The 13,600-nt window shown below is 34.9% G+C and overlaps 1 protein-coding gene across 1 annotated transcript; it reads right to left on the reverse strand.

The window, feature by feature from the left end:
• Positions 1–5,986: 5,986 nt before the first annotated feature.
• On the reverse strand, positions 5,987–6,925 carry LOC122439246 (olfactory receptor 2L2-like). Its single transcript, XM_043464337.1, has one exon. It carries the CDS (start codon positions 6,923–6,925, stop codon positions 5,987–5,989), a length of 939 nt encoding a protein of 312 aa, XP_043320272.1.
• Positions 6,926–13,600: the final 6,675 nt, after the last annotated feature.

Raw genomic sequence — 13,600 nt, forward strand, 5'->3', positions numbered from 1 at the left:
TGAGTGAATAGGAAGTAAGGGAAATAAATTCTACTCTTCTGTTTCCCTCTCCTCTCCTAGGATTAAAGGGACACACTTGGCAATTCACGGGACATAGATAAAGTGCAATATGACCTGTATCCCAGAAGTAGGAAACACAGTTACTAAGGAACATCACTAACCAATCGTTTCTCTTTTCTTGTTAACATATGTCTTGTTCCATTAACTTTCTTCACAAAACAAGTTCATTCACTTTCCAAAGGAGACAAGTAAAAGTCTCATTCAGTCAAGGGTGATGAGCAGTTACTCATGGATCCAGAAATGTTCTCGTATCTGATGACCTGTGAAATATATATCATCTGAATATCCAACATATTTGGTGAATCAAAGTCCTGAATATAGCAATAAACACTCCAAAAAGGAGAAAGACAGTGAGAGAAACATAGCAATATGTTCTCAGACATTCTCAATTTTTACCAGGCAGCCATTTAATTTTTAACTCTAATATGGATGAAGAAAATTAATAATTTTTGTAGTTTTCTAATTTTTATTGACACTGGAACATTCCCCTGAAATATTCTTCATTTTTCAAAATCCATATTGCCTTCTCTGACTTGATATTTGTAGAAAAAAAAATCTTATTTTGACAAATTGATTTTCTCAGCCAACAGTCTTTAGATATATGTTTGAAGTGTGTGTGAGATTTATTATTGCTTTATAAATATTCTCTGCATTCTGCTGATTTCCATGTGAAGAGTGAACTTCACTGTCATATATGCATATATATTAGTTATATGTATACACACACACATGTGTGTGTGTCTATATGTATACTGGCTTGGCCAAGCTATATTTTGTTTTCCCTAATGCCATGTGTTTGAACATCAATTCCACACCAAGATCTTTATAGATACCATGTGTTTTTTTCCCATTTCTCTGTTACTTCTTTTAATACCTAGAGAAGTAAATGTTTGAGCATATTGTCTATTTTAACACCTTAAGTTGTTTGTGCCTAATTTCCTAATTTATAAAGCCAGAGGTTCCTGGGACTCAGTTCAGTTCAATTCAGTTGCTCAGTCATGTCTGACTCTTTGCATCCCCATGGACTGCAGCACGCCAAGCTTCCCTGTCCATAACCAACTCCTGGAGATTACTCAAACTCATGTCCATCAAGTCAGTTATGCCACCTAACCACCTCATCCTCTTTCGTCCCCTTCTCCTCCCTCCTTCAATATTTCCCAGCATCAGAGTCTTTTCCAATGAGTCAGTGCTTCACATCAGGTGGCCAAAGTATTGGAGTTTCAGCTTCAGCATCAGTCCTTCCAATGAATATTCAGGACTGATTTCCTTTAGGATAGACAGGTTGGATCTCCTTGTAGTCCAAGGGACTCTCAAGAGTCTTCTCCAACATCACAGTTCAAAAGGACCAATTCTTCGGCACTCAATTTTCTTTATAGTCCAACTCTCACATCTGTACATGAGTACTGGAAAAACCATAGCATTGACTAGACAGACCTTTGTTGGCAACATATAATTTTGTGATATGCAACATACAATTTTGTGATTGCAGCATAAACTTTTAATTATGACTGATAATTATGATAATTATGACTGTCACAATGGTGCCAGGACATATCAGATGTCTAAAATATCATATCATATAACTTCTTGAATATGTCCATATATATGGTATACATTATATACTATTATATGCATATATATATATACATATATATATATATATACAAATTAAACATAAACAATGCAAACAAGTCTTAGTATTATTTCTTATTTGGCAATTCTTTCCATGCAATTTAACATATCAGCCTAATTAGTCTAACTTTTCTATTTTTCTAAGGTGAGAGATTTTTTTCTTTTTTTTAAATTTTACATGAGATTAATGAAAAATACCAAAGTTAATTTGCGTTCAACAGAACTTTGCTTGGTATTTGAGTTTGGAACATTGGTCAAGAATTGTTGTTAAAAGGTTTTAAAACACTTGGTCAAGTAGAATTATAGGTCACTGTGAAAAAAAACTTACCTCTCATTTTAACCATAGTGAAAATTAAAGATTTTGTAGGCAAAGACACTGTTAAATATTTGTTTTTAAGAAAACATATCTCTTTCAACAAAGAAGACTGAGTTTTGTTTTTTCTTTTTTAATTACTCAAAGACCTACTAAGGACAACATAGGAAATTAATTTGATATAATGCTAAATCCTCATTTTCTAGGCAGTTACTTAAAAAGTAAATAAAATTATTTCCATTTTCTTTTAAGGGCAAAACAAAATATATTGTGTCACGACAAAAAATAGATTGATGTCTCCTGATTCCTATTACTCACTACCTGAAATGGTAAGGAGTATGGAATGCCCATGCTTGCTTGCTTCCACATTTCCTTAGGATATTTTCAATGATAAAAACTGACACTCCCATCATTTTGTTGCTTTTACATGATGCTGTCCCCTTTGTATTTGTTCAATCTACATTTCTCAAAGCATAGAGCATGTATACTTACATAGGCTCTCATACTTAGATAGTAACCTTGCTTACTTATTGCTCTGCTTCCATCTTGAAGTTCTTAATTTGATCACTGAGTACACACATGAGCAGAGGATCTATGCTGAGTGGCAGCATTAGCATGCAGCTTCCGTCCAGCAGCAGGACTTGTACACAGAGGGGCAAGCAACATGGACATGAGGCAGTATGCCTGGCCTCCCCATGTCCACACATGCATTAGTGTTCAGGGCACTACAGGACCCCAGGGGAGTGGCTGGTGGAGCTTGAACCCAGGTTGGTGGTAGTGGTGAGAGCAGCAAATACAGAGACAACAACAATGGGGATAGGCCACTGCCTAGGATGGTGAGTAGGCCACGGCCTAGGAGAGAGGAGATTTGCTTGGCAGGAGAAATGGCTCTTAGGGAAATGGGGACTGATTTAGCTTTCCATTCAGTGTTAATCCCTGTGTCATCTACTAAATTATTAATAATCTCACTCAAATGTCAGAACAGGAAATGATAGGCTTAGGGAGTAAACTTTTCCAATAAATACTTATAAAAGTGTACAAATGATCATTACTAAAGAGCATATCATGGAATTATTATTAAAGTATAAAATATATGGTTTTAAAAACTGTTGAGATATTGTAACACAGATATCCACAGGCTTATAAACAATATTTAAGTTTATTTAAAGATTTAAAATTAATTTGAAAGATCAGGGATGGAAAAGAATACCAGTTTCATGTAAACTTTCAGAAAACAATTATTAAAACATTTTTAAAATTAATTTTCTTTATACTTGAATATGTGGTGATAAAATGAGTGAGCAGATAATTGAAACATCATTGTTATACAAAGTCAACTAATTATGAGAAATTGAAGATGAATCATTAAAATGCCATTGACTAAATTCATATTTAAAGTTAAATTTACACTGCATAAAATAGATTTGCATTAATTGATGGTTTGAAGCTGATTCATAAAATAAATACTTTTAGAAAGCATTTCTTCTCCTTGTGAATCATCAGATATGTGCATACTAGAATTTGTAGTTAATATAATTTATCAAAAATTCTGCCCAATATTCTCCTAAACTATGAGGACTCCTAATAGCTCCAGTAATATAAGCAGAAAGAATCTTTTAATATTTAAATATTAAAAACCATCAAAAACTCATTGAAAACATTTATCACCAGATGCTGAAAACACTTTACAATTTCTAAAACTTTAAATTTGGTGAAAACAAAGTTGAAAGGATTGATGGTATATGTATATAGTTTTGACACACAGTATTTTTGGAAAGTGTAATTTCATTTCACACCTAATGAATTAATTTTGAAGAAAACAACTATATTTGAGCAGCAATAATCAAACTTTTTTTTTCTGATTTTTAAGCAAAAGTCCTCATATGTTTATTTTGGGCTTTGCCCTGCATATTATGTAGAATACAAACATTTCCTTCTTTGCCACATGGGAGAAGTTAGGAGCATTTCTTCATTGATCACTAATGGGTAACAATTTATGTAGGAAATTTACTTGAACTGGTGAATTTTTGTTGATACAGCACTGAGTCCTGTTTAAGAAAGTGATTGTCATCTTATGAATGAATAAAATTAGTTTACAAAATCAATTTTCCCAGTAAAGCTATGAAATGTGGTGAGTAGAGAATAAAATCTCATTTGAGAGGAGTTATCTAATACAAGAGTTGTAGTGGCAACTTAGCAGGCAAGCAGTATGGTTTGAGAGCGGTAGCTGTTTGCATGAATTTCCCCTACAGTTCTAATTTCCGCTAATGAGACTAAATGTTGACCCACTTGTATAATTATCTTAGCAATTTACTTGATTTCTTGCGGCATTTTTAAGGCCTATTGTTGATTTCCAGATACACCTGATATGGAGGATGCACCACTTTAAAATTAACTTAAGCTTCTCATTTTTCATTCAGAGTGGTTTAAGGACTTCAGAATCCCTATGAAGTCTCAGCTAAATCTCTCACAGGAAGTTTCCCTATAGTAAAATTAAGAAAAAATGTTACTAGTAATTATGGTTATACTATGAGAAGAACAAAAGTATTCTGTCTTTTAATTGTATCTGGACATTCAGAAAATATGTTTCAGACCTATTGAAAAGTGTATTGAAAACAGTAGAACTATTATGGTGAATGATATTCTGTTATTCAGTTAATTTACATGTCCACTACTAAATGACAGAGAATCTCTCTAGTTGACAGCTTATCAACAAAATATAAATGCATTTGAAATTGATTAAAAAAAAAGAAGAAATAGGAATGAGATTTTTCAGAATATGAGTTATTTTATTCTCCTCTCAGTTCAGTTCAGTTGCTCAGTCCTGTCTGACTTTTTGCAGCCTCATTAACTGCAGCACACCAGGCTTCCCTGTCCATCACCAACTCCAGGAGCTTACACAAACTCACATCCATTGAGTCGGTGATGCCATCCAACCATCTCATCCTCTGTCATCCCCTTCTCCTCCCTCCTTCAATATTTTCCAGCATCAGAGTCTTTTCCAATGAGTCAGTTCTTCTCATCAGCTGGTCAAAGTATTGGAGTTTCACCTTCAGCATCAATACTTCCAATGAATATATGGGACCGATTTCCTTTAGGATAGACTGGTTGGATCTCCTTGCAGTCCAAGGGACTCTCAAAAGTGCTCTCCAGCACCAAAATTCAAAGGCATCAATTCTTCAGTGCTCAGCTTCCTTTATAGTCCAACTTTCACATACACACATGACTACTGGAAAAAACCATAGCTTTGACTAGACAGACCTTTGTTGGCAAAGTAATGTCTCTGCTTTTTAATATACTGTCTAGGTTGGTAATAGCTATTCTTCCAAGGAGCAAGTGCCTTTTAATTTTATGGCTGCAGTTACCATCTTCACTGATTTTGGAACCCAGAAAAATAAAGTCTGTCACTGTTTCCATTGTTTCCCCATCTATTTGCCATGGAGTGATGGAACTGGATGCCATGATCTTAGTTTTCTGAATGTTGAGTTTTAAGTCATTTTTTTCACTCTTCTTTCTCACTTTCAGCAAGAGGCTCTTTAGTTCTTCTTGGCTTTCTTCCATAAGGGTGGTGTTATCTGCGTATCTGAGGTTAGTGATATTTCTCCTGGCAATCCTGATTTCACCTTGTGTTCCATCCAGCCTGGCATTTCTCATGATGTACTCTACATAGAAGTTAAATAAGCAGGGTGACAATATACAGCCTTGACGTACTCCTTTCCTGATTTGGAACCAATCTGTTGTTCCACATCCAGTTCTAACTGTTTCTTCTTGACCTGCAAACATTTCTCAGGAGGCAGGTAAGGTGGCCTGGTATTCCCATCTCTTGAAGATTTTTCCACAGTTTGTTGTGATCCACACAGTCAATATGTGGATCCTTTAGATTAGTTTTACTCTTTTCACTTAATAAAAATAATATTTTAATGACTATACAATTATAAATTGATTTATATCCAACTCCTGGTATTCATGCAAAAATATTGTCTACATTTTCACAGGGGAAATTCTCTGAGTTACTCTTCTCAGGGCCCCCATCACCTCCTTGTTTCTCAGGCTGTAGATAATAGGATTGAGCATTGGTGTGAGAATGGTGTAAAAGACAGCCAGAACCTTGTCCTCTGTTGGAGTACGCAGAAATCTTGGGCGTAGATATGTGTAAGCAAAGGGTGCATAGTAGAAAGAAACCACAGTGAGGTGGGTGCTGCAGGTTGAACAGGCCTTCTTCTTCCCTTCTGCTGAGTTCATGTGATAGACAGCAAGGAGAACATGGCCATAGGAAAATGCAATACCAATGAAGGGCAACAAAAGAAAAAGTGTGGTGCTCAGAAACACTGTGTATTCATAGACTGTTGTATCAGTACAGGCTATTGTCAACATGACTGTGACATCACAGAAGAAATGATTGATGGACCTGGATTGGCAATAAGGGATGGAGAGAATATATGTGGTGTGGGCACAGGAGTTGATAGAGCCCATTATCCAAGATCCTATTATCATCAACATACACACTCTTTTGCTGATTCTGATGGGATAGTGAAGAGGAAAGCAAATGGCCACATACCGATCATAAGCCATAGAGGCCAAGAGCAATCCTTCTGCACCTGCCATAGTCAAGAAGAAGAAGCTCTGAATCCCACACCCAATGATGGAGATAGACTTGTTTGCAAACAGAAAATCATAGGCCATTTTGGGAACAGTGGTAGAGATGTAGTTCAGGTCCATGAGGGAGAGCTGGCTAAGTAGAATATACATGGGCTTGTGAAGACGGATGTCCATAAAGATGAGAAGAATCATGGAAAGGTTACCAACTAGAGCCGTTAAGAAAATTAAAGCAATGAGAATGAAAAGGAACAGACCAATTCTTGATGAAGGAAACAATCCCAGTAACATAAAATCAGTTGATGTTTGATTGTAATTTTCCATGAATCATTCATGTAATTTTTCCTAAAGGCAGACACAAGAGTGTATGATTCAAGTTTAAAACAATAAAATATGTTTATAGTACTATTTTAGTCAGGCTGAATATTGTTTAAAGTTTTATACCTCTGTAATAAAAAACAGGAAATATCTATATTGGAAAAACACACTTTTTTATAAGCTAGAGATTTATGTGTGAAGATGCATATACTTTTTGACAAAGTGTTTTCAAGGAGATCTTTCAAGTTAAAAAAAGGTATTTATTGACACCATTAGGATAGGCATATTATACTGTACAAACTTAGGTAGTATCAAAATCAGATGTTGCATTCAATGTGTATTCATAAGAAATTAATATAATAGCACATATATTTGACTTATATGCAGAGTACATCATGAGAAATGCTGGGCTGGAAGAAGCACAAGCTGGAATCAAGATTGTTGGGAGAAATATCAATAACTTCAGATATGCAGATGACAGCACCCTTATGGCAGAAAGTGAAGAGGAACTAAAAAGCCTCTTGATGAAAATGAAAGAGGAGAGTGAAAAAGTTGGCTTAAAGCATAACATTCAGAAAACTAAGATCATGGCATCTGGTCCCATCACTTCGTGAGAAATAGATGGGGAGACAGTGGAAGCAGTGTTAGACTTTATTTTTTTGCACTCCAAAATCACTGCAGATGGTGATTGCAGCCATGAAATTAAAAGATGCTTACTCCTTGGAAGGAAAGTTATGACCAACCTAGATAGCATATTAAAAAGCAGAGACATTACTTTGCCAAGAAAGGTCCGTCTCGTCAAGGCTATGGTTTTTCCAGTGGTCATGTATGGATGTGAGAGCTGGACGATGAAGAAAGCTGAGTGCCAAAAAATTGATGCTTTTGAACTGTGGTGTTGGAGAAGACTCTTGAGAGTCCCTTGGACTGCAAGGAAATCCAACCAGTACATCCTATAGAAGATCAGTCCTGGGTGTTCATTGGAAGGACTGATGCTGAAGCTGAAACTCCAATACTTTGGCCACCTCATGCGAAGAGTTGACTCATTGGAATAGACCCTGATGCTGGGAGGGATTGGGGGTAGGAGGAGAAGGGGACGACAGAGGATGAGATGGTTGGATGGCATCACCGACTCGATGGACATGAGTGCGACTCAATGGACATGAATTTGAGTAAACTCCGGGAGTTGGTGTTGGACAGGGAGGCCTGGCCATGCTGCAATTCATGGGGTCGCAAAGAGTCGGACAGGACTGAGCAACTGAACTGAACTGATGCTAAAATTATATTATGAATTAAAGTTCATGACCATTAGGAACTAATTTTTGTTTCTTATTTAGCCCTAAGCCTTACCTCTAAAACTTCAATAACCTATTGTCTCATGTTAAGGCCCTGTTGTTTCTTTCTTGAGACATCTTTTTATGAATATAACAAATCAAACTTCCTTGAAGTCAAGTAACACTGTTCGGTTCATCTATTGTGAAATCTAGGATTAATCCTTATTCAAGCACCATTTACACAAAGTCATTCCTTCTGCCTCCTCAGTGAGTTTCTGAATGTTATAGTTAAAATCTTCCCTTTGCCTGAATATCTGTACACAGCCCCTTGGTATTACAGGTTTGATAAGGCTGCCCAAGCTCTGACAAATAGCATATGCTTTATATCTCTCTGCTTCTCTAATACTCACATGATAAACTTTGCTTTATGGCACTTTATCTACTCATCAATTTTGCCTTTTTTTGTATTTAAAACTTTTTCCAAGTATAGGTTATTGTTTAAATCTAAAGCACATGTACTTATAATTTCTCCTTGTTCAAACCTATCAAACTATCATAATGATAAAAAACAGATAAGTTTTATTTTTCAACATATTAGAAGCTAAAAGAGGATGGATAAGCATAAGACACAATAAAATAATAAATAGTTTAAGACATTTTGAAAGAAGGAATTTGGAAAGAAATGGCAGCAACAAAGACCCAGTACAGTCAAGTATTCTAAAATAAATAAACCAAATTAAAAAAAGAAATTAGAACACATGCAAATGCAATGTTGTTGGGAATTCAAATTATGTAACCATTGTTGCAAATGCTCTGGCAATATCTAAAATAAATAAATAAAGAATTAATATATAACTGCACTTATGAGCATATGTCATAAGTAAAAGAAGGCAGAGTCTAGAGCAAGTGTTTGTACACCTGTGTACAGTCTTAGAAAAATAAATTCTGCTACATGCTACAGCATGGATAAAGCTGGCAAATATTATGCTAAATAAAATAAACCAGTCACAGAAGCCATAAACATGATTTCACATATATGGGTTACTCAGGGTAGTCAAATCCACACAGATGAATGTGGGATGGTGGTTATTAGTGACTGGGAAGTGGGAGCAACGGAGATTTAGAGTTTGCTAGGTAAAGAGTTTCTGTTGGGCTAGATAAAAATGTTCTGTTGTAATGTGAGCTATGATTGTACAATACTGTGTATGTATTTAATGTCATTGAGTGTACTTAATGTCACTGAAAAATAGGTAAAATTGTAAATATTATTGTATGTATATTTACCAAAATAAGGTCAAACATAAAATGTAACAAACTAGTTCATATTTGGAACTCCAGATACATTGTATAAAATCTATGGAAATGTCCTAAACATGTGCAAGGGAATCAATATTCTAATAATACATGGCCTATGAAAATTTATCATGAAAAAATGGACCATTTTTTTAAATAAATGTTGTATGGATTCAACTAGACAGCATGTTAGGCTATCCTATAGTATAGAGCTTACATTGGTAATCTAATTATAGACAAGTTAAAAATGTAATATTTAAAATTACCAGTGGAATTATGATCATTCCTATCATACACATTTTATATAGGGCTATCTCTGAAAATTTTTCCTTGGGGTGGCTAATATGATCACACTATAAAGGTGAAAAAATTAGATACCAAATAGAACAATAAATGACATGCTATATTGACATTTCATTCCATATTCATATTTTACTTTTCTAGTATTCTGTCTTATTTAATTACTTAAAAGATCCTTGTATCTAACAAGTAGGAAATCTCGATTGTAGATAATCTGCCTTACATACTTCAGGGTTCAAAATGAAGAGGGTATTTCTCAGATAAAATAAATCCAGATTGCTTATTTTTCTCTTTTGTTTTTATCCACCAGATAAAAAACAAATAACTTGTTTCAACTTGCAAAACATTTTCAATCCCTTTGATTTTTAAAATTTCTTTAAAAGCATTGCAATCTATTCATCAGTTAATGACATGATACATAAGAGAATTGAGCTACTAGCAGAATATTCTAATGGCAGTTATTTTTACTTGGAAAATAAACAAATCCAGCTTTTTTTGAAATTTTATAGGAAATCTCAGAGTAGACTTTTAAAAACCTCTAAGGCACAAGACACTCTGCAACAGGTTTTTAGAAATTTGGATCACTTCCTATCTTCATAGATCCCTAAAATATCTTAAAATGTTGACCTTCCCTAACGTGACTTGTCTTAATGTTCTGTAGGGCTGGGAAAGCAATAACCCAGGTTAGCTGGTCAATTTTACTGAGAGATCTTTGAATGTACTGGCTACAGTAAGTCAGTCATAGTTCCTATAAAAGGCCTGAACGAACATTGATCTAAATGTCTATGATAAGATTATTTCTGCATTACTAGAATTTGTTCTCTAGAATTGACAGCATTATGAAGTAGCTTTTGTAGAATTGAATCAGATTAGCCAGAAGAGTGGCCTCTGGACTCTAGACAAGTAGAATTCTCCACAGTAACCTTCAATGGAGGCCGACATGAGATTCCATATTTCTCAAGTTTTTCCATACCAATCTGTACCAAAGAAGGGACAAAAATTGTGCAATCCCTTGTACTAGTTTACCTACTTGGGAATTTTGCTAATAGTATTTAATAGTCAATTAATGTATATTTTCAATACTTGAACATAAATGGTTTGAAATAAATTTTAGAGTATAAAGAGATCTAGAATACATGATGAATCTTTGTATATACATGTTTTCGTGCTTCTAATTCACATAAGGCAATAGAATTTTACAGTGGTGAATCAGTATTAATAAGTAAGTAATTATATAGGTGGATTTTCAAAGAGGGAAACTGATTATCTGTATACATCCTTCAGTTTTGCTTTACAATGAGAACATGTTTATTTTGCTTCATTATACAAGTAGACCAGAGAGAGTTTAGATTTAAAAGTAGATACAAATCTAGCTCACTTACTTATAAGAAACATAACATTATATAATTAAACTACCTGAACTAGTAATTTTTATGTAAAATAGATATAAAAAGTCATGGAATATTACAAACTGTTAGATAAAACATAAACAGTACATATCTGGGTATCAAAAATATCATTGTAAAGTAGCTGCAAACTTTAGCATCTGTATCAATACAAAGTCATCACCATCATTTACATTCACCTCGCTGGTCATCTGCTACAATTGCATAATGATACAGTTTCCAATAATCTATGCATCCTATGCCTATATGCTCACTAAGGCTGTGCAAAGTTGTTTATGCTAATATTATTATGCTTCACTATAAATTTATCAATGCATGTAAGAATTTTTAAAAAGTTAATAAAGTGCAAAACTTAAAAACATATGAAACTAAATTGTCACCATTTTAAAAAACAAAATGTGGATTACTAAAATTATATTCTCTCATATATATATGTATATATATGTGTGTGTGTATTTATATGCAAACCACTTCAGTATTCTTGCCTAGAGAACCCCACAAAAGTATGAAAAGGCTAAAAAACAGGACACTGAAACATGAACTCCCCAGGTCAGTAGATGCCTAATATGCTACTGGAGATCAGTGGAGAAATAGCTCCAGAAAGAATGAAGAGACAGAGCCAAAGCAACAATGACACTCAGAAATTAAAAGACACTTGTTCCTTGGAAGAAAAGTTATGACCAATCTAGTCAACATATTAAAAAGCAGAGACATTACTTTGCCAACAAAGGTCAGTCTAGTCAAAGCTATGGTTTTTTTCCAGTAGTTATGTATGGTTGTGAGAGTTGGACTACAAAGAAAGCTGAGCGCCAAAGAATTAATGCTTTTGAACTGTGGTGTTGGAGAAGACTCTTGAGAGTCCCTTGGATTGCAAGGAGATCCAACCAGTCCATCCTAAAGGAAATTAGTCCTGGATATTCATTGGAAGGACTGATGCCGAAGCTGAAACTCCAATACTTTGGCCACCTGATGTAAAGAGTTGACTCATTTGAAAAGACCCTGATGCTGGGAAAGATTGAAGGCGGGAGGAGAAGGGGACGACAGAGGATGAGATGGTTGGATGGCATCCGGGAGTTGGCGGTGGACAGGGAAGCCTGGCATGCTGCAGTCCATGGGGTCACAAAGAGTCAGACACGACTGAGCAACTGAACTGAACTGAATGCATATATATATATAAATATATAGATATTTATATGTAAGCATGTATTCATGCCAAATCATTTGAGTGGGGTCTGACTCTTTGCAACCATAAGGACGGTAGCCTGCCAGGCTCCTCTGTCCAGGAGATTCTTCAGGCAAGAGCACTGGAGTGGGTTGCCATGCCCTCCTCCAAGGGATCTTGCTGACCCAGGAATCGAACCCACATCTCTTATATCTCCTGCATTAGCAGGCAGATTCTTTACCACTAGAGACACCTGGGAAGCCCATATATTTGTATACATATATGTAAATACATGTGTATGTATATGTATGTATATATATATATATATATATTTATATATATTATATATGAGAGAGAAGTAAGTAATATTAGCCTTACTTTTTACCTTCACTATATATTTCATTTTATATTTTAATATACTATCTAGACTGTAATTCCCAGGTTTTGATTAAAAAGACTGGATTTTCATAGGATAAAAGAAAAAGTAGGAAGCAACAGCAACATTACCATGGGGATAGTGTAACTATTCCTCATTTATGAAAAAAGATTGTAATAAATAAGAAAAATGCTAATTTCTACCCTCCTTGTGAGTTTAGGCATTCTCAGATATCAGGTTTATTATTTAAGTATCAATTGAGCTCATGTAGAGCATTTTCCAAAACCCTTATCAAACTTCACATTCAGAGAACCCATGTATGTATAAGGTCCAGAGATACTTTCTGGTGTCCATTTCATATTCTAATTTTTTTTAATGAACAGTATAGTAGCAATGCAGCATTTGATCAAAATCAACCTTCCTTTAAAATCTTCTATTTCTTAATCATAGAAAACCTCACTTGTTTCCTAAACTATTTACCTTATCCTGGATTATTGTCATCCAAACAGTAACCAACACTGTCAAAAGGGTTAGTATAGTAGAAGTCAGCACCTATATGATTATACAATGTGCTTATATGAAAACATCTCTACTCCTAAAAGATATAATTTATTTTATGTATGCTGTTTTAAACCATTTTCTAGTTGGCTGTGTCTTTCTTATTTCCAGAGAATATATCTCAAGCTGTGTGGCAATGAAGCCTACCTTTTTTAATAAATGCTGAATTTTTGTTAGGCCCAATAATTCTCATAATTACGGTACCTTTTTGGAGCTTTCCAAGAGGTGCAGCAGAAGAGTCTGCCTGCAACTGGGGAGACCTGGATTCAGTCCCTCGGTCAGGAAGATCCCCTGGGGAAGGAAATGGCAACCTAC

The sequence above is a fragment of the Cervus canadensis genome, chromosome 4, assembly GCF_019320065.1.
Source record: "Cervus canadensis isolate Bull #8, Minnesota chromosome 4, ASM1932006v1, whole genome shotgun sequence".
NCBI lineage: Eukaryota > Metazoa > Chordata > Mammalia > Artiodactyla > Cervidae > Cervus > Cervus canadensis.